Genomic DNA, 22,784 nt, shown 5'->3' on the forward strand with positions numbered 1-22,784 from the left:
GTTTAATCCCCACTAGCCATTATCTAAATATTTTGATATTGTTGTCCTGTCACACCTAAGATGTCCATGTTGGATTTTTTTCTGTTTGTTATCGAAAACTGGATAATCTTATCCAGGTTTCTCTTTTGCGCGGAGGCTTTGTAGCGTTTGAAAAAACTCCAACATTAATTTAAAATCCCAATTCCCAAAAAGAATGTCCATTTTTTTAATTTATTTTGTGAAGTTGAATATCATCAAAAATATCCCAAGCCGTCCCTGTATACAGCCATTAAGTATTGCACAACATTTCAATGTGTTACAATTTATAAGAAGTGTTGATGCGTAGATGAATTTTCTAGAAGAAATGTTGAACCGAAAGTGACGTGAGTTTGTCATGTAAGCATCCCTAAGGATCAAAATCGCTCGGTACTTCGTCGTACTTTTCCCTATCTGTAGCTTCAGAGCGAAGGCAGATCAGTCCGGTTTTAGATTTCGAAGCGGTATGATCCCGCTGGCCGACTCACTTGAAAAAGGGCGTAGCCCCTTTTGTTCCTCGCCGGTAATAAGCATAGAATGGTCGTTTTAGAAGTTAAGAAGATCTAGTGTGAGTGCACGATGATTTTTCTGCCCCATAGTGGATTTGTATGGTAGAATTTTGTGCTCTCATACTCTGGTTGAGTTGTGACGCAGTTCTATAAGCCGGCATTGTGTAGAAGTCTTTGTTTGTTCCTGTCCCTATGCAAGTTCCAGTTGATTGCCCTGAAAAGTTTCAATTTCCCAGAAGAGCCCCCTTTGTGATTTGTGTATGGAATGTCTACCCCACACCCCACCCTCCAGTGATTGCCCTGAAATTGAAGAAAGAAGCCATGTCCTCCCCCTGCCCCCTGCCTCAGTTCGATGACCCTGTTTGTTGATGAACCCCTCCCCTGTAGTTTGTGACTGTGACGAAGAGTTTTTTTGTTTTTAAGGTATGATACGTTTTTTTAATTTTACTAAATTTCAAGTGGATAAATTGCTGGTAAATAATTGTATAAAGAAATTTGCTTTCATAATGGTAAAAAAAGGCAGTGACTTATGACATTTGACAGCTACGTCAAATCTTGTGTTGAAATAAATAGGTCAAATTTTATTTGACATATACTGCCCAACAAGTTCAATTGTAATTGTTTTGTTTGTAATCATTGTAATCATTGTTTTTGTAGTAAAATTTTGAATAAACCTGGTAAGAGTTTAAAGTTTTGAATAAACGTTTTGTAAGTGTATCTACCATTTTATTTCTGTAACCTTGTTTTGGAAAAATTTTAACTAAATTCTAATGCAACTGTGTGTAAGTTTTAGAGTAGAAGAAAAAGAATGTGGCATAGAAGCCAGTATTGAGATAAAGTTACCTAGTATAACCCCAAACGAGGAATCTGAGAGGAATGTCTCCCCATTTGGTACCCCATAAGAGAAGAAAATGTCTTAGTAAGTACCCAAATATGAACCAGAGGATTTGTTTCGAACGGCGTCCTGTTTTTTAAATAGTAGAAAGATCCTCTAGTCTGAGTAAGTACCCTTTGTATTTGGTTATGGTAGTTTAGTCATCTTAACACCCCTTCACCCTCCCTAACGAATCTACGACCTAGCTCCCGCACAACAAATGAGCTGCCGTCCCGCAACGAGGCTTTATGTGTCTGCTTCTTCTTCTTTAGCCCCATTCTTACCCCCCAGTATCTCTATAGATAGTCTTTCCTTGTTCCCATATGAGCAGACATGTTAAACGCTTCAAAATTTAACACCCTGTAATTAAAAAAATGGACAATGCCCTTAAATGAAACCTATACCAAAAAATCAGACATTTATTTGTGATTAATTGCCGCTGGGTTGTTTCTTGATTCTCATTACGGTTAGGGAAAAATATTTTTTTAAACACATTTTTGAAAAACTTGGCAACTTTGGCGCGCCACCTCCGCTAAACGGTGTCTGATAGATATATGCTGTCGCGGAATAAATTGTAGGAAAGATAGTCCTCTTCATATTTCTATTAAAGAATTTTTTGCAATAACGTACAGGAAATCCTACATTTCGCAAAAACCACAAACTACCCCTTTAAAGGGATGAAAATGGGTGTTCCGGGGCGAAATCTTTTAAGAAAAAGTTAGTCTCATTAAAAGCACCCTTATACTAGAAAAAAAATAAAACCGGACTTATATTGAGTTTGCGAAGTTCAACCTCGGTTTCCTACACTATATAACCCGTTCTTCACAATTTATTTGTTTCATGTTTCACGTTTTATGTTTCACGTTTCTTTGATATTAAAAAGCAATTAAAGAGCGGCGCCGACAACAACGACCACGTCACTATCCATTGACGACTATACAAATTTTATTTTTGGTTCATCGATTAGCATATCACATGAAACGGTTACCTTTTTTAGCCAAGCCGCACACCAAAGAAACATGAAACGAAAAACATGAAACATGAAACGAAAAACATGTTTCATGAAAAGAAAACACTGCTAAAAACATCTCAAAGTCCGCCTACTAATGAAACGAGTGTGATTCATGCTCATGACACATTTTTATTTTCGAAGAGTCTCATAAATGGCCGGATATATATTTGTTTAGCAGTGGTTTATTTCCATGAAACGTAATTTACGTTTCATGTTTCTTTGATGTGCGGCCGGGCTTACAATTTATTTGTTTCATGTTTCTTTGATCATGTTCCTTATATTGAAGCAGGTTTTACGTTTCAAAAAAAGCTAAAAATAGGACTGCTTTCATTGACCTATCAGCTGATACCGTCAGGAGAAAAGGACTAATCTGAAAACTACTCCGAGCCATCCCGTGTCAAAAAATAACTAATATCATTGATAGCATGCATCACCGATAGACACTTTCACGTCACAACAGGCAATTTTAAAAGTGTCCAATTGAAGCTCTAGCAAAGGACTGCCACAGAGATCTGTTTTGCCACCCTTGCTGTTTAATATACATTGCGGACCTGTCTAGGACAAACTACGCTGACGACTGGTTCATTGCAGCAAGACAGAATAACATGGATGTTACAGAAACAATACTAACGGATGACTTTGCCATTATGGGAGAATACTTCCGCAAATGGAGGCTACGGCCTAATGCAACGAAAACAAGGATATGCTTCTTCTTCTTTTGGCATCATAACCCTGGATGGGTTTTTGCCTGTCTGGCTATGCCCTTCCACTCGGATTTCTCTTGTGTCCTTCTTCTCCATTGTCTTATGTTTATGGCAAACCTATCGTCTTTCATGGAAATAAACTTATGTGCATAGAAATCGGCCCACTTAAAAATTTGGTCATGTTTGATGTCTCATATTTCCTAAACCTGTTGGCCGATTTAATTGATTTTTTGAACATGTTTAGCCTGATTCTTTAACAATACCACTGTAATAATATTATTGCTAAACAGGTAAATTTTTATTGTATACCGGGTGTACCAATAAAACTGTGTTTTTTTCTCAAAGTTCGCATCACCCTGTGGAATATTCTAGCATTTATAAAATACGGAAATTAAAACATAACTATGGCCGCAGGTTTTCTTAACATTCTGTTTTTTGATTTATTCGATTATGTTGGATAACAAGAAAGTTAGGTACTTTAACAACTAGACATGTTCTTCATCAATACACGGTGTTTCTAAATAAGTGCGACAAATTTTACGGGGTAATTCTGCATGAAAAAATAATGACAGTTGGTTTTATAAACGTATGTACGCCATTGTTTCGTTTCCGAGATATGGGATGTTGAATTTTTTCTTACAAACTGACGATTTATTTTATTGCTTTAAAACCGGTTGAGATATGCCAATGAAATTTGGTGGGTTTTAAGACGTAGTTATTGCACATTTTTTGACATGCAATTATGAATTTTATATTTACCATTAGCGCGCATACGTGTAATATGACCGATCATATTACCCGTATGCACGCTAATGGTGAATATAAAATTCTTAATTTTATGTCAAAAAATCTGCAATAACTATCTCTTAAAACCTACCAAATTTCATTTGCATATCTCAACTGGTTTTACAGGAATAAATAAATCGTCAGTTTGTAAGAAAAAAGTCAACATCCCGTATCTGGGAAACGAAACATTTGCGGACATACGTTTATCAAGCCAACTGTCATTATTTTTTCATGCAGAATTACCCCTTAAAGTTTGTCGCACTTATTTAGAAACACCGTGTATTGATGAAGAACATGTCTAGTTGTTAAAGTACCTAACTTTTTTATTATCCAACATAATCGAATAAATCAAAAAACAGAATGTTAAGAAAACCTGCGGCTATAGTTATGTTTTAATTTCAGTATTTTATAAATGCTAGAATATTCCACAGGGTGATGCGAACTTTGAGAAAAAAACACAGTTTGATTGGTACATCCGGTATACAATAAAAATTTACCTGTTTAGCAACAATATTATTACAGTGGTATTGCTAAAGAATCAGGCTATAACATGTTCAAAAAATCACTTAAATAGGCTGACAGGTTTAGGAAATATAAGACATCAAAAATGACCAAATTTTTAAGTGGGCCGATTTCCATGCATGGAAGTTTATTTTCTTTGTTATCTTTTCATCGTCTTGTCTCTGCACATGTCGCAGCCATGATAGTCTTTGACTTTTCACAAATCGTACAATGTCGTGACTTTCATTCAATTCATTAACCTCGTTGTTTCTCCTGATTCTCCATGTTCCGTCTTCCTCTTGCACCGAGCTATATACTTTTCTCAGTATTTTTCTATCTAATGTCTTGAGTTGGTCTTCATCTTTTTTCGTCATTACCCAGGTTTCACAACCATAGGTTACTACGGGTCTAATTAATGTTTTGTAGATAGTCATGTTGGTTCTTTTGTCTTGTAATTTCGATGTCATCAATCTTTTATTTGCATAGAATGTACGATTCTCGCTGGAACTACGTGCGTTAATTTTGCTACTTACGGAATTATTCTGATTGATTTCTGGGCACAGATATGTGCGTAGACATCCACAGGCATCCACATGTTCAATAGTATATAGTTATCTATTGTGATATCATTTTCATTATCAGCTGTTCTTTTCCCCAGAGGGAGATTCCCTGAGTCCTCTTATTGTTCAACCTGATCATGGACAAAATAATAAAAAAAGTAAGAACAAAAAAAGGATACCAAATGGGAGAAAAACAACTTAACATAATCTGCTATGTAGACGACGCAGTACTAATCTCTCGGAGTGAAAATGATTTACAACGTTTGCTGCACGAATTTAATATAACCGCTAGATTTAATATTAATTTCCCCAAAAAAGACTTAATGCATGGTTATAACAGCAGGTCTAATAAGGTGTAAATTAGAGCTGGAGGGTCAAATAATAGAACAAGTCATGGAGTTTAAATATTTAGGCCTCACACTATCTAGCTACGGAAAGCTCGAAACAAAAGTGGAAGATCAGGTGAACAAAGCAAACAGAGCCGCAGGTTGCCTGAATGAAACAATATGGAGAAATAAAAAGACCGGAAAAGAAGTGAAAGGCAAAATTTACAAAACAGTCATCAGACCAATAATGACATACTCGGCAGAAACACGACCTGATACAGAAAGGACAAAAAGAATGCTAGAAACAACAGAGATAAAAACACTGCGAAAAATCGATGGTAAGACACTGTGAGATAGAGCTAGAAGTGCAGATATACGACTGAGATGCAAGGTGGACAACATTAATAACTGGGCGAAAAATAGAAGAATAGAATGGAATGACCACATGAGCCGAATGACAACAAATATAGTAGTAAAGTCCGTTTGTCAAATGTTCTGCCAGTTTGACCGATGTAAGTTTTCGGACAGTCACCACAAGTTAGTTTGTAAACACCACTCTGTAGTTGCTTTCTCTTTCGGCTCTTATTGTTCTTAATATATTTGCTTTTGTTAGTTCTGAAAGCTGGTGTTATTCCTTTCTTTTTTATGTATCTGGCTATTTTTGTTGTTATGTTGCCAGTATATGTGATAGAGCAGAAGGTACTGAGTTCTTTCGGTGGTGGTGGATAGACTAATTTCAGGGCTTTCTTATGGAGTCAGGGCTTTCTTATGGAGAGACACAATTCATCATCCCATCCTACATAACACAAATTAGCAGTATACCATAGCATGATACATAGACTGACAGAAATTCCCATGTCAAAAAATAACTTCGAGACAGAACTGAACATCATTAAGCAAATAGCAGTAAACAACGGCTATAATGAACAAACAATTAACAAAATTTTAAAACAAAAACTCCATAAGAAAGCCCTGAAATTAGTCTATCCACCACCACCGAAAGAACCCAGTACTTCTGCTCTATCACATATACTGGCAACATAACAACAAAAATAACCAGATACATAAAAAAGAAAGGAATAACACCAGCTTTCAGAACTAACAACAACTTATATATTACAAGCAACAAGCAAATATATTAAGAACAATAAGAGCCGAAAGAGAAAGCAACTACAGAGTGGTGTTTACCAACTAACTTGTGGTGACTGGAAAACGTACATCAGTCAAACTGGCAGAACCTTTGACAAACGGATAGCAGAGCACAAAAGGGCTTTTAACAATAGAAAAACATACACTTCTACATACGCACTTCACCTTCTAGATCATAATCATTCTTTTAATGAAGAGTTTCAAATTCTGCATATTCAAAATAAAGGCCTTAAGCTATCTTTATTAGAATCTATGGAAATTAATAAATTGAAAAATACAGATATAATTCTGAATGACCAACTCGAGACAAACAGCTCCCCACTCCTCAAGATCTTCAGTTAAAGACTTTAAAAAGGCAAACACATAGTAAACTAAATCACTTGAGAAAGGCACTCTGCCGAAACAGCTGTAGTCACATAGTTATAATAAATTTTGTGGAAGTATAGAAAACAAACGTGTTTTATTGTTAGATAAAATGAACTTCCATCAAGTAACGGTCGAATCCATCAACTTTATTATATTAGCTCTTCTTCGTCAAATGCTAAATATTGTAGTTTCATAGTCAAAATACAGGAAAACTATGCATTTTTCGAGGATAACTTGTTCAAACTAATTTAAATTATTTAAAAATATCTATCTCCAGAAATAAAAAAAGTCTTTAGCTCAAAAATTTCGACGAAAAAGTGATCAGAAGCAATCCCCTAATCACCATCTTAATTACATAAAATTAGTCATTGACCTTATTTGGTCTTCTTTATTTATGTATTATTAATAGGTTCTAGAAGTTTGACCGGCTTAGAATGATTAGTTTAAAAAAAAATGGAGTTAAAAGTGAATAACGAATTTTTGTAGTTTGCAAAAAATGGCCTTTTCTTCAGAATAGAAAGATTAGCATCACATATACGAAAAGATGTTTAAATATAAAATTGTTCTTCTAAAAGTGCCTATCTTCTGGAGATGTTGGCGACCACATTGACCCATCGTATTCTATTTACGGCAGCTCGAAATAGATCAGTTGACGTTAGACCAGTCCACTTCCTAAGATTGGCCAGCCAGGATATACGTCTACGTCCAGGGCCTCTCCTGCCCTCAATCTTGCCTTGTAGAATCAACTGCAGCAGTCGGTATTTTTCATTACGCATAATGTGGCCGAAGTAAGCCAATTTTCTGTTCTTTACGGTGTTAATTATTTCTTTGTCTTTTCCTAGGCTCTGGAGAATAGTTATATTAGTTGTGTGGTGTATATATGAGACCCTCAACATACGTCGGTAGCACCACTTTTCAAACGCCTCTAACCGTTTTATGGCATCTTCCGTCAGGCTCCAGCTTTCAACTCCGTATAGGAGGACACTAAAGACGTAACATCTAAGAATTCTTATGCGTATAAAGACAAGTTGCAGAGAATTTTCTTAAGACTGTTAAAAGAGCTTCTGGCTTTTTCAATACGAGTTTTTATTTCGTAGCTTTGATCCCAAGTATCCTTAATGTTGCAGCCCAGGTAGCATATTTTCTGTACTCTCTCTAGGGGTGTATTGTTTACTGTAATTTGGGCGTTTATGTTGGTGTTTTTACTAATGATCATTATTTTTGTCTTACAGTTTAATTTTAGGCCGTATTTGTTACATGCTTCTACAACATTATCCATGATCCTTTGGAGCCCCTGCGCACTATCTGCCAGCAATACTGTATCGTCTGCATATCTAATATTATTTATAAGTTGTCCATTTACTGCAATACCATCTTCTGATTCGTCCAAGGCCTCTCTAAAGATGTTTTCAGAGTATATGTTAAATAATGTTGGTGACAGTATGCAACCCTGTCTGACTCCTTTTTCAACCGTGAAGATTTCGGACAGTTCATTTTCGAATCGAACTGTTGCTTTTTGTTGGAGATATAAGTTTGAAACGAGTCTTATATCCTTACCATCGAGTCCTGATGTTTTTAGGATATCGATTAGTTTTCCATGTATGACTTTATCAAATGCCTTCTCGAAATCTATGAAACATGCATACACATCGCAATTGACATCCCTGGCTCTCTGTATTAGAACTTGCAAGCTGAAAAGTGCTTCCCTCGTTCCGAGTCCTAATCTGAATCCAAATTGAACTTCACTCAGCTGTTCTTCTAATTTGGTGTATATGCGCGAGTGAATGATACTAAGGAGTACTTTAAGTACATGGCTCATCAAACTAATTAATCTATGTTCTTCTCATTTTCTAGCTTTGGCTTTTTTGGGGAGTAGAATGAATATTGATAGTAGCCAGTCTTTTGGTAAGTAACCAGTCTCGTATATGTTGTTGAATAACTTCGTAAGAGCTGTAATTTGTTGTGCCTCTAATAGCTTTAAAATTTCACCATGCACCTCATCAGGTCCTGGTGATTTCCCATCTTTAATCCGCTTAATGGCCATAGTTACTTCTTCGTTTGTTATTTCTGGGCCGTAGGGAGCCGTACCTATAAAATTGTAGCTTATTTAATTCCCAAGATTCTGGTTTGCAAAAATTTTTTTCTACGGCAAAAATTGAGTGAGCTATTGACAATTATTAAAACGTAATAACATGCAAAAACCACCTTTACCAACCCTTCCAAAGTCACCTCTTTTTCCGACTGAGGATTTTAAAAAGATTTAATATTAATAGGCTTGTAGATCTTGTAAAAACCTACAAAATTCTTTTTTACCAAACTTTCTAGATAAAAAATAAAAAAGTTAAGGTTAAAAAATCAATACATTTTTTTGCAAAAAAAAAGGAGAATCCAATTGGAAGCATAATAATGTAAGTAAGCGGTGTTTTGTCATTGGCCTTATTCATTCTTCTTTATTTATGTATTATTAATAGATTCTAGAAGTTTGACTGACTTAGAATGATTAGTTTTTAAAAGACTGGAGTTAAAAGCGAATAACGAATTTTTCTAGTTTGGTAAAAAATGCCATTTTCTTCAGAATAGAAAGATTAACATCAGGGATACGAAAAAATGTTTAAATATGAAATTAGAGGTTATTTAATTCTCAAGAACTTAGTGTGAAAAAATTTTGTCTACGGCAAAAATTGAGTGAATCGTAAATGAGTAGGTATATCGTAAAACATCGATTTTTTCGATATAAAACTAAATTTCGATAGCGAATAAATCGAAAACTATTAATTTTATCAAAAAAATGTACCTATAGAACATTTTTTGCTTAGAATGAATGTTTTTATCAACTTTTGCGGTCAAAATATAATAAAAAATTTCCACCCGAGATGGGGTGGTGGCAACCACCCCAATGGTAAAAGCGCCTTTCGGCATCATATAAATTTTGATCCTTGGACTATCCACTACTTATTCTCAAATTTTCAAGCAAATCCATTCATTCTGTAAAAATTGCGAGGTGAAAAGCTTCGGTTCCTGGACTATATAGAAATATTGAGAATACAAGTGTATTCACCAGTCTAATCTTGATTTTTTAAGAGATAGATCTGTCTTTCCTATCTTTAGTTAGGCAACTCATCGCATTTTTGCCGATAAGGATATAAGAATATTAAAAGAACTGTATTGTAGCCAATCAGCAGAAATCAGCAAATAATTTTCAACAAAATTAACAACCCTGGAGGACAGTTCTGGCGTCATATTTATATTGCCAAGACAAAAATGTAGGGGACTAGTGTGCAATATCAGACGCTGCTGCTATACCGGGTGTCCACTTATATTTTCCCCCATTTTAACTGTCTATAACTTCTAAACGGCTCAAGATAGAAATATGCAGTTTTCTCTGAAATGTTTTATTTTAGTAAAAGTTCAATTTTGAAATTACGAAAAAATGGCGGAGTTTTGAAAAAAACTATTGACTTTTTTTAATGGAACACCCAGTATAGTTTTTTGTAAATTGAAAGAACCGTCATCCACCTATCCAGCGATATAAAGTTTTTTAAAATCGGGTGTCAAATAACTGAGTAATTAATTTTTAAAATGAGAGGTGCAACGTGGATATCACATATCTAAATAACATACTTTTTTTTTATTTAATGGAATAGACAAATTTCAATTTACAAAAAAAAGTACTGGGTGTTTCAATAAAAAAGTCAACAACGTTTTTTTTTCAAAAATCCGCCATTTTTTATTTAAAAGCGATATAAAAAATTCAATCCATTCAAACAAAACTTTTACTAAAATAAAACATTTCAGCGAAAACCGCATATTTCTATCTTAAGTCGTTTAGAAGTTATAGGCAGTTAAAATGGAGACAAATATAAGTGGACACCCGGTATTTGCAGGTCATTTATTTGGACGTAAGAACTGGATATTTGATCGCCACGTGCAGCTTTTCATATGGCACCCGAATAAGAAGAAAAGGCATTTAACAAACGTTTATGCAACTGTTACTATTACACTTACCTATCAACCCACTGCTGAAATCTTTATATCCGACATGGCTCACGCCCCAAAGAATAGATTGCCCAATGTTAGGTCTATTTTGATACGAATTCCTTAGACTAACGTGTTTTTGAAGATTTTCTGTAACTAAACGTGGTTCTTGCAAGGCAATATATTGTAAAAATATTTTATATCCTATCGAAGGAAGACCTTTGCTCATATCAGTAGCCATAGAAGTTAAGCATATGTCGAAAAACAACTGAGCATTGTTTTTTCCTGCTTCTTTTACTGCTTTTTCTATGATAGAGAGTAAATCAGAAGGAACCTAAAATAGAGATTGTTAATGCCTGGTTTCAGATCTTAAGTTTAAGACGATAATAGGATAAGAATTAATTTAATATAATTATAATATAATATAATAAGAATATTATAACATAATAATAGATATAACGGATAATAAGGTAAGAACCGAAAATTATGGTGCAAAGTAAGAGATACTTAAGGCAGCCGTATCTATAAGCTGACCTAGGCTAAGCTGGAGCTTGAAATTTGTTGGTGCAACCCGGCATTAAACACCTAATATAAAAAATTATTCAAAAATGTACAGGTTCTTAATATATTAAGACATACGTATAGTAGATGTTAAACATATAATACCATATAAGAATAATGACGTAACTGTAAATTTTGTCAATTCCTGTTTATCGAGCAAATTACCTTCTAAAATACTGTGTACAGATGATACAAAAACGATAGAACTGTAACTAAGCGCTGAGACACTACAGGACAGTTGCGTCGTTATTGAAATACGCGCCATTTTAGACATTGTTTCAGATACATAATGACGCAACTGTAGATAGGGTTGAAAATGGGGGGATTAAATTAAGATAATGAAATTAAAACCAATAGGTATGAAATAAAAGCCATCGTTGTGAGAATAAACGGCATACCGATAGTCCTAAAAATCGTTTTTTTTTTGCTCTCCTGAAGAATTTTGCTTTTTGCAGTTACGTCATTCTTCTTCCCGAGCGGTGATATATAGTTCATTACACGGATTTTGACTGATCAGCAATTGAGGCACATTTAAGGCCGCGTCTCACCATCAAATAATTTGATCAAACTGGGTTTGAGCAAACTAAAGTGACAGTTAGTGACGTCACATCCTGAGTGTTCATTGTGGATAATAATGAAAAATTTTAATTTTAAATAAAGTACAAACAAGTTAGACAACTCAATACAAAAAATTTGATCAAACTAGACTGATAGTGAGAGCACAGATTTTTTAGAATTTCAAAAAAACTGCAATTGTGACGTCACTTTGACGTACTTCCAGAGTTTGCTCAAATTATTTGATGGTGGGACGCGGTCTTTAGACTATATCTGTCAGAAAGAGACATGCTTAATTAAGGCCGCTTTACAGCTTGCAATTCTACCTGAAAGACGCAAGAAAGTTGCCTAAAGGCATACGCAGTATGTCGTCAGTTGATTATTGCATGCAACTTCTTGCAATTGCGCGAGAATCGGTTTGGTGCCATTTTCTCTGCAAGTTTTCATGCAAGTCTAGGGGAATTTGTAGGAAGTTTGATTTTTCCACAATATCAAATGTCATAATCACTAATTGACACGGATTCACGAATAAATGCCGATCAGCCGATCAGCTGTTTTCTGTTTGTGAAATATATCAACGACGGGGATGGGAATGAATAATGAAATGGTACTTTCTGAGATTCTATAATTATATATTAAGCTACGGAAGCTCTCTCTTCTAGCTAAGTACCTTAGGAATAATTAATTTGTGTTTCGCAGAAATAGTATCTCGAAGTATAGATTTCTTATAGTTGTAATAATAGTTGTGATTATGTGTTCAATTTTTCCCAAGAGTTTATTAAAATGTACCTTCATTCATTTGTAGAAAATCAGAGTCATTTTCATCATCTACTTGGATAAATTCTTCTGCTAGAGATATATTACCCCTCTTCTTGTTCAACTAAGGTCTTACCCACCATCTCCGATCTCGGCGTTCTAAATTAGTAACTAAAAGGCTGGCTGCAGTAATAATAATACTTAAGGTTGCTGCTACCGCCTTTTTTCTTTTATAGTTGGCTATTTTTGATAGTATTGGCATTTCGAAATTTACTAAGTTGAATAAACAGCAATAAAGTAATTAAAAAAAAGCAAAAGTTTATAAGTTAGGTTAAGGGTAAAACTTTCAACATTAATTGAATGCAAGCCGGGTTGCAAGCTGTAAAATAGCACATACAGACCATGCAATAGACTTGCATGAAAGTCTTGCATGCAAGAAATTGCAGCAAGTTTTCTTGCAAGCTGTAAAGCGGTCTTTAGAATTTACATACTCATTTAAACCGTTATTAATTACATACATACCACATTGAGAGGGTAGTTAACAGGTTTTGATGCAAAAACTGGATCATGGCTCTCGATGGGAATCTTTTGATTTAAATACTGCAGTAATTCCTTCAACCATACAATAGGAGCATCAGGAAAATGATTTCTATTTTTTTCATATATATCTTTAAATTCGTTAACATCGATCTAAAACATAATAAATAGAGTTTATAAATTTTGCTATAACTATTTTCTCAATTTTTTAGTGAAATTACTTCATTTTACATTTTTTAATAAGCTCAAAAAATCTTTAGCTGGTATTTTCGAAATGGAGTCCAAAACGTCAAATATAGAATTTGTTACTCCTAGTTATTGAATCTTCGTTTCAGAAACTCGACATGTTCAAAAAAATCGATTTCCATTTTTTTTGCATTATTACTACCCCTAGATACAGAGTCACATATTTCAAGAAAAAACCGACCCGATTTACCATTCTAAATGAACCTAAAGAGTGGAGAAAATTTTTCTGTATCAAGAGAAACCCGACAACCCGAGATGTTTTTTGTCCCTTTCCACAAACTTGCTTTTTTGGACGTGTGGGGTTTCTGAAACGACTGATTCTATTATAAAATTTCTAACATTCTAAAAATACACTCGGGTGCTGCAAAAAAATCGATCCACTGAAACTTTAGTCATTTTTGATGTCTCGAATTTCCTAAACCTCTTGTCCGATTTAAGTGATTTTTTTACCATGTTATAGACTTATTCATTATCAATATCTCTGTAATAATATTGTTGCTAGACAGGTAAACTGTTATTGTATACCGGGTTTAAGAATCAAACTGTGTTTTTTTCTCAAAGTTCTCATTAGTTCGCAAACGGGTATTATGACCGATCATATTACCCGCATGCACGCCAATGGTGAATATAAAATTCTTAATTGTATGTCAAAAAATGTGCAATAACTATGTCTTAAAACCCACCAAATTTGATTTGCATATCTTAACTGGCTTTAAAGCAATAAATAAATCATCAGTTTGTAAAAAAAATTGAACACACCGTATCTCGGAAACGAAGCATTTGCGGACATATGATTTTAAAGCAAACTGTCATTATTTTCTCATGTAAAATTACACCTGAAAGTTTGTCGCACTTATTTAGAAACACCCTGTACTGATGACGAACTTGGCCAGTTGTTAAAGAACCTAACTTTTTTATTATCCAACATAAGCGAATGACTTTAAAAACAAAATGTTAAGAAAACCTGAGGCTATAGTTGGGTTTTAATTTCAGTATTTTATAAATGCTAGAATAGTCCACAGGGTGATGCGAAATTTGAGAAAAAAACACAGTTTAATTCGTACACCCGGTATACAATGACAGTTTAACTGTCTAGCAACAATATTATTACAGCGATATTGTTAATGAATAAGGCTATAACATGGTAGAAAAATCACTTAAATTGGACAACAGGTTTAGGAAATTCGAGACATCAAAAATGACCAAATTTTCAGTGGATAGATTTTTTTGCACCCGAGTGTGTATGTAGTTTGTTTCCATAAAATTAGGCAACAAATATTTGTGGATAAAAATTAACCAAAGCACAGATAAATAATTACATTAGTCGATTCGTCAAAGATTTTGATCTCTATAAACGAGACAAAAAAGATAAATATTGCTGAGAACATTAATTTTGGAACAACAAATAAGTAGCAAAAAAGTTTGCTTTTCCTACCTCCTGGCTTCCCCTAAACCCCCTACCCTTTACCAAGAATAAGCTGAGATAATTTTGATCAGAGTGTCCTATAGGCTATTGATTATATACTATAGAAAGGAACTACAACGTTAACGGGGTTTTATTATTTCATATGGTCAATGAATCTCTATATATGAAAAAACCGCGGAGTGCTACCATTTAAAGGGGTGCGTTTTTGAGAAATGGGTGAATTAGTCCCTGGGCACAGGTTATATTAGGGTGAGTTCTATGCACGTTTGGTACAAACACGTCTACATAAAAATTGTTCCTGGTTAAATTTCCTATCTAAATATAACTTTTTAAAGTCAAAAGATACTTTTTTTTACAAAAATATATTCAAAAGAAAAAGCACAAAGAAACCCAAAAGAAAGAAATTTTGTTTTTTGTCCCGTAACTTTTGTCCACGGGGATATAGGTATAGACATTGCTTCACAGAAAAAAAACTCACATATTTTCTCTTTAAAATGATGTTTGGTAGAGGTCATTAGGATCTACAGTTTTCTAAATATGATTTTTCAAAGTTCGCCACTCACAGCAATTTTGGGCAATTTTCCTTGTTATTTCGCAAATATTGTTCTGTAACTTTTTTCTACGTAACTTTAGGCATATGTAATGGTACATGTAAGAGAAATAGAAATCAATTACCTTTAGAATGTTCTACTGTATAATGTTGTACGACTTCTTTTAAAGAGGTTATCTTTTTCAAAATTTTATACTTTTAACGAGTTTTTATATTTCTTACGATTATTTTTTAAATTTCCCATTATAACTTTTTTTTTTCTACATTTAGGTATATACTATAAATAATAAAAAAGAAAGCTTATTCTGTTTACTTTAAAATGGTGTATTATAAAAAAGTCTAGGATTATTTTTGAATAAGATATGCTTTTTCAAAATGTAATAAGTACTTGCAACGATTTTTGATTTTAGGATTATTTTTTAAATTTCTCATTATAACTTTTTTATGTGATTGTGTGTTATGATTGAATCTTATTTTTTATAGGTAATACTTTGGATCCACTTGACTCGGCCGGGCAAACTTCAAAATGTGGATTAATACCAATATTTAGGTACTGTCAAAGCTCCTGCACCTTTGCTTGAAAAAATAGCATGTAAATGTACCAAAGGATGTACAAAAAACTGCGGTTGTAGGAAGATAGGAATTAGTTGTTCAATTTTCTGCCAAGGGTGCATGTGCATGGGTACTAATTGTGGGAACTCTAAGATAACTGAGGTGTCAGAGGATGATATTGAAGCTAATGCTAACGAAGAGATGGACTTTGATTTTGAAAATTTTTTAAATGTTAACGTTTAAATAATTTTAACTAAAGTGATGTTTTCTAAGACTAATGTTTATGTAATTTTTGTAAAAGAAATAATTTTAAATAATACAGGTAAAAAAATATCAAAGAATCACTCGGTTTCGATTATTTAAATATAGATGATACACCATTTTAAAGAACAGAAAGTAAGCCAGCCCTCTTTATTGAGCAATATAGTATATTCATGTAAAAGAAAGAAAAAGTTATAATAAGAAATTTCAAAAATAATCGTAAAAAATTTAAAAAATAATATTTTTTTATATTACGTATTATACAATATATAATATATAATATAATATTATATATACTATATATAATATACTATATAATATATAATATATTATATAATAATATTATTTTATTTTTATATTATATTATAAAAAATCGTTAAAAGTATAAAACCTTAAAATCTTGAAAAACCATAATCTCTTTAAAAAAAGTCGTACAACGTTATACAGTAGACCATTTTAAAGGTAATTGATTTTTGTTCCTATTACGTGTACCATTGCATATACCTAAAGTTACGTAGAAAAAAGTTACAGGACAATATTTGCGAAATAACAAGGAAAATTGCCCAAAATTGCTGTGAGTGGTGAATTTTGAAAAATCATATTTCGAAAACTATAAATCCTAATTATCTCTACTAAACAAAATTTTAAAGAAGAAATATGTAGGTTCTTTTTCTGTAAAGCAATGTCTATACCTATATCCTCGTGGACAAAAGTTATGGGGCAAAAAACAAAATTTCTTTCTTTTGGGTTTCTTTGTGCTTTTTCTTTTGAATATATTTTTGTAAAAAAAAGTATCATTGACTTTAAAAAGTGATATTTAGATAGTAAATTTAACCAGGAAGAATTTTTATGTAGATATGTTTGTACCAAAAGTGCATAGAACTCGCCCTAATGTAACCTGTGCCCAGGGACTAATTCACTCATTCCTCAAAAACGCACCCCTTTAAATGGTAGCACTCCGCGGTTTTTTGATATATAGATGTCCATTGACCATATGAAATAATAAAACCCCGTTAACGTTGTAGTTCCTTTTAGCTATCTTATTTTGAATATAATCAATAGCCTACTATTGACAGAAGTCAAAATGCATTTTAAATGTGAATAATGCAGCTTTCGTATGCAATTGCGTAAATCAATAAAATGTATGACTTTCATTGACTGGTCGCTGTGGAATTTTCATTTTTAGAGCATAATCTTCAAAACCTTTAACATGAAATATCGATTTTGAGTTTTGGCGACAAGTGTGAGGCTTTTGAAATATGTCTAAAAACGTTGAATTTAAATATTCACTTTCAATTACAAAGGATTTTACGTCATGGAAAATACTTCCACGATAACATTAGGTTGAATTTGTAGCTGAAGTTGTGTAGTTTCGAAAAACATACTTGTGCAAATGAAAACCAGCAATTTTAAACGTTATAGTTCGTTTGTAATGTGAAAGTTTAAATTCAGCGTTTGTTAGGCATATTTCAAATGCCTCATACTTGTTGCCAAAACTCAAAATTGAAATTTCATATTATGTATATGTTTTGAAGACCAGGCTACAAAAATGGAAATTCCATAGCGACTGGTCAATGCAAGTGATGGCAAAAATGGCACAACATATATTTATTTAACAGCTTTATTATTCACCTCGCCCATCCACAATCTGAACTCAAGAGCGGAAAAAATACTATCAGGCCTTACTTAGTGAAGATCGACAAGAATTTATAGAGCAGGAGAGACAGGTTGCACGTCGAGAAGAAGATAGCCTTATAATAACTGAAGCAGAACTAGCTAAAGCACTTAAATAGATAAAAACGGCAGGGCCAGGAGGAATCATGACAGAGATGCTTAAATATGGAGGGAAAATGCTTATAGAACGCTTAACTAAGTTAATGAATAGATGTGTTGCAACTAATTATTTTCCTCGAGAATGGAAAATCTCCTACATTTCGAGCATCTACAAAAAGGGGAAACATAGTAATCTGTCTAATTACAGAGGCCTTAGTGTTAACAGTACTATTAGTAGACTATTTAGCAGAATAATAAAGAACAGATTAGACGTAGAGACAAGAGGGAGAATAAGTGAAGATCAAAGTGGTTTTACGGTGGAACGCTCATGTGTGGACAACCTTTTTGTCATCCAACAACTTATAGAGAAAAGGACGAGTGTAAATGAGGAAACCCACATTGCCTTCATAGACTTGGAAAAGGCATATGACTCAGTGCCTAGAAACAAGTTGTGGCATGCCCTTGCTGAAATGAAAGTGAGTCCGGCTATAATACATATATTATCAAATCATTGTACATGTACAGCGATAATGTAGGATATGTCAAGATTGGCACACAACTATCTGAAGGAATAAAAATTGAAAAATGACTGAAGCAAGGGTGTATGCTATTTAACAAATACTTGGAAGTCGCTTTAAAAGAATGGAGAAGAAGTTGTGGACTAATGGGATTCATGATCGGAGATGACTGCCTGTTTAACATTCACTTTGCTGATGATCAAGCAGTACTGGCACAAGATTCGTATGACATGGAATTCATGTCAACCCGCCTGTATTCAGCCTACAAAAAATGAGGAATATAAATATAGAAAAAACAGAATATCTAGTCGTGAATTCTGACGCCCACTTTGAAATCCTAATTAAAGAGAACACATCAGTTAAACAGGTTGAAGAATTCAAATATCTGGGAGCTGTAATAAACAGAGAAGGCCTAGGCAACAAAGAAATCCAAAGGCGAGTATGTAACAAGGAAATAAGAAGGATGCAGGCACACGATACAGCGGTAGACAGGCTCGAGAGAAGTTATACATGGATTATACAATGTATGACAGAGGCCTGAAACAAATGAGAAGCATTGAAAAGTCCTATTCTTGGTAGATTGATGTTTTTCATTCTCCCCTTCTCTTCGATTTAAGGGGAAGCCCGGTTGTAGTAGTTGTAAACTATTTTCATTTTTCTGTGTAAAATACTGTACTTATGTAAACATTTACCATACTGTACTTATGTAAACATTTACCAATTTTAAATTGAAATAAATATATTGTATATGAATATGGGAGTGTGGCACCTGCTTTATAATAGCATGAAAATGGAGTGGATTTATAATATAAAATCTTACATAAATGACAGAAAAATAACATGAAGAAATGAACTTTATTTCCATGTCTCTAGCACTTGATCTTAAGGCTTGCACCCCTTCTTCACAAATATAGATACAAAAAAAAAGTTGCAATAAACCAGTTACAATATCAAAACAATTTAAATTATATTGATTTTAATTTAAGTACATTTAACAAATAAACAATATTTCCTTTTACTGTAGTAGTATTTTTGTAAAATAGTTGCCTCACTTTATTTTTGACAATTACAGTAAGGCCTCGTTTTATGCAGTAGACAATATTATTATAAAAATCCACGAGGAAAATAAATAATTTACAAAATCGAATATAACTAAGCAACATCAAATGAAATTGAAACAAACTTTAAATAATGTTGTTCTGAAGCTATTTTCTTGTGGCATTTTTACAATTTTAATTGTATTTTGACAACGGCACCCGATTTGGGCGTCGAAACGTTAATAAAAATCATTTTTTAATAATATTGTGGCTTCTTTCCCATTATAAATAGTTAAAACTTTAAATAAATTTTACAACATATAATACCATACAATACCCACTAGGGTGGGCCGAAAAAAACTTTTTATTTTATTTCGTGTTGCTATACCATGGAAAAGTTGCTACTAGGATAGAGTTTTAAATTACAAAATAATTTTTTCAAATTGGTTGATATCTTCCGGTCGCGCATTGGTCGCAGAATTTAAAAAAATTGGTTGTTTTTGAAATTTTTATTGCATTTTTATTGCAATTCAGTTGTTTTTTTATTTAAGTCTTGTGCCTGGCACATGAAAAGTAGGGCCGTTAAGTTGGTTTTATATTATTAAAAGCGTTGTATTTTCAAAGAAAAAAATAGCAAAAAACGATATTTTTTAATATTTTATGGACGATGCGTGACCGGAATATGTCAATATATCTTTTTTCTTTGCTTTATTTTAATCCTGACCCCTCAAGGAATAATATACGCGGTATAGCAAAACGTGATAAAATATTTTTGTGTTTTTAAAAAAATTTCAAAAACAACCAATTTTTCAAACTTTACGACAAATGCGCGACCGGAAGATATCGACCAATTTGAAAAATTCTTTTTGTAATTTAAAACTCTATCCTAGTAGCAACTTTTCCGCGGTATAGCAACATAAAATAAAAAAAAAGTTTTTTTCGGCCCACCCTAATACGCACGCATAAAATTAACGTAATAAACTATTACATCACTTGTTTCTAATATACAGCTTAAGATCTTATAGCTTTTAAAGGGTTTTTACCCATAACTTTTTGGTGGCTCACGCATGCATGCTACTGGCTTAACACTGATGATGGATTACTTATTAATCCGAAAACTTTTTGTTTTGTGATGTAACCCTTATTAGGGTCTTTTAAATATACCTTTTACAAAGTATCCTCTATTTTTTGTAATATTATTATGTTTTACAGAAAAGCGCATATAAAAAACTCGCATTAAAAAAGACTTTACTTAATGTTGTTCTGAAGCTATTTCCTTGTGGCATTTTTATAATTACGTATTTTTTATGGGAAATAAGCCACAATTTTACTAAAAAATGAATTTATTAACGTTTCGAAGCCCAAATCGGGTTTCGTTGTCAAAATACAAAATACTATTAAAATAAAACAAACATGTTGTTGCTAAGTAAAAAAATTCTTCTAATAATTTATTTAATCTGACTCATTTATATTGGCAATTCAGACTTATATTATACATTTTAAAGTAGAAGACTTTAAAATGATATCGCCAATATTTATGAGTTGCGTTCCTGGGACGACTTTACTAAAAGATAGTTCATTCGATTACATGAAATCAATCCCAACTCAAGAATATCCGTTGCAAAAAATCATAGCATGTGATCTGTCTTTAAAAAGACAACCAAATGCAACGATGACAGTAAAATTCTCGCGTTAGAGATTCTATAGTAAATCACGAGGGAAAACCAGGAAAAAACCTCGTGATACTATCCATAAAATATATAATATAATATAATATATATAATATACTATCCATAATACTATTTCCCATAAAAAATACGTAATTATAAGACTTTACTTGGATTGAAAAAGTAGGGATATGTTCTGTAGTTTTTAAAATCATGAAAGCCAAAACGTTTGTCCACCAAAATTGATTGTCTTTGATGTTATTTATTTTCTCCATTGGTCCAAATAAAATCATAAAAAAGAAATTAAAAAAAATAGACTTACAATACTGAGATGGCAGAAACCTCTTCTAATGAAAAATAAAACTTTGACACTACAAAAATCAAAATGTGCTGGTTTTTCTACTGCAACTTGAAATCAGCAAAAGTTGCCACTCATAAAAATGAACAGAGCACTGCTAAGAGAAAATTTAGTTTCAAATCAATTACTGGTTACCTTATACCTTTCAGTGTGAAATTAAGAATGATGTAATAGCCACATCATGTAACAAAGGGAATCCCTGAATTGCAAACACTCAGTTTACTGACATCTGGATGTGAATAGTTAATAATAATTATAATAGTTCTTAATAATAGAAATTTTTGGATGAAATACAAAGGGCACAACGTCAAAATCGCAAAGGGACCTTACTGTATTATTGTTTTAGTAAAGAGGTAAAAATTAAATGAAATATATCTATAAAAGGGCTTACAGAATTAAGAGCACTTTCAATGGACTTCGGTGGCTTAGGCTTTGGTGGTTCCACAGGTTTATCTTTCTTAACAGCTGCTTTCTTCACACTCTCCTTAGGTTTATTTTTGTCTTGAACTTTATTTTCTTTCGATTTACCATAAAGGCTCTGTACCTGAGCTTTTGGCACTACAATAATTAAAATGTTATTACATTAATTTATTAATTCTTAACGTAGATACTTACAAACTTCCTCTATTTTTACACCATTGAGAATGTTTTTATTATTTTTTATTTCCTTTGGATTATTAACTTTTGGTACTGGCAGTTTACTTCCCTTATCGCGTTTTTTAGTTACTACTTCCCATTGTCCAGACATTTTTGAATACTATTTAATTTTACAAACACTATATATCTATATATTAAAGTAAAAAAATTACTATTTTCAAACACTTTTCAAACAACTGGACCACCGCTAGTTGTTCAAAACCGAAACACAAATGACACAAAATGACAGTTAGATGGACACGCTGTGTGATGACGTGTGTCGTGTTGTATTTGGATGTGCATGTGTATGTTAAAACAATACACATTACTTAATTATCCGGTAGTGACTATATATCCGATAATCCGTGATAGTAGAGAGAAAACCAGTGATTGTAGTTATGTGCATGCAAGTGATAGTTATGTACTATGTACGATTCTACGAAATTATGCATAAGTAATCAAATAATTTTATTTTATCTATTGCAATTTCAAATAAAAAAATAGAATATAGATCATTTGAGCACATATATTGATCCAAATTGCCTCTGACTGCAATTTCAACTTCTCCTTTTTG

General features: G+C 33.0%; 1 protein-coding gene across 1 annotated transcript in view; it reads right to left on the bottom strand.

Moving 5' to 3' along the window:
* Nucleotides 1–22,449, bottom strand: part of LOC126880383 (transmembrane protein 214) — a 134,253-nt gene extending 111,804 nt beyond the window's left edge. The window contains exons 1-4 of the mRNA XM_050644210.1: nt 22,190–22,449; nt 21,966–22,132; nt 13,172–13,339; nt 10,808–11,111 (exon numbers count right to left, since the gene is read on the bottom strand). Of these exons, the coding sequence (XP_050500167.1) occupies nt 10,808–11,111; nt 13,172–13,339; nt 21,966–22,132; nt 22,190–22,322 (772 nt within the window). The 5' untranslated portion in view covers nt 22,323–22,449. The remainder of the gene's footprint in view (nt 1–10,807; nt 11,112–13,171; nt 13,340–21,965; nt 22,133–22,189) is intronic.
* Nucleotides 22,450–22,784: the final 335 nt, after the last annotated feature.

The sequence above is a fragment of the Diabrotica virgifera genome, chromosome 2, assembly GCF_917563875.1.
Source record: "Diabrotica virgifera virgifera chromosome 2, PGI_DIABVI_V3a".
Taxonomy (NCBI): Eukaryota; Metazoa; Arthropoda; class Insecta; order Coleoptera; family Chrysomelidae; genus Diabrotica; species Diabrotica virgifera.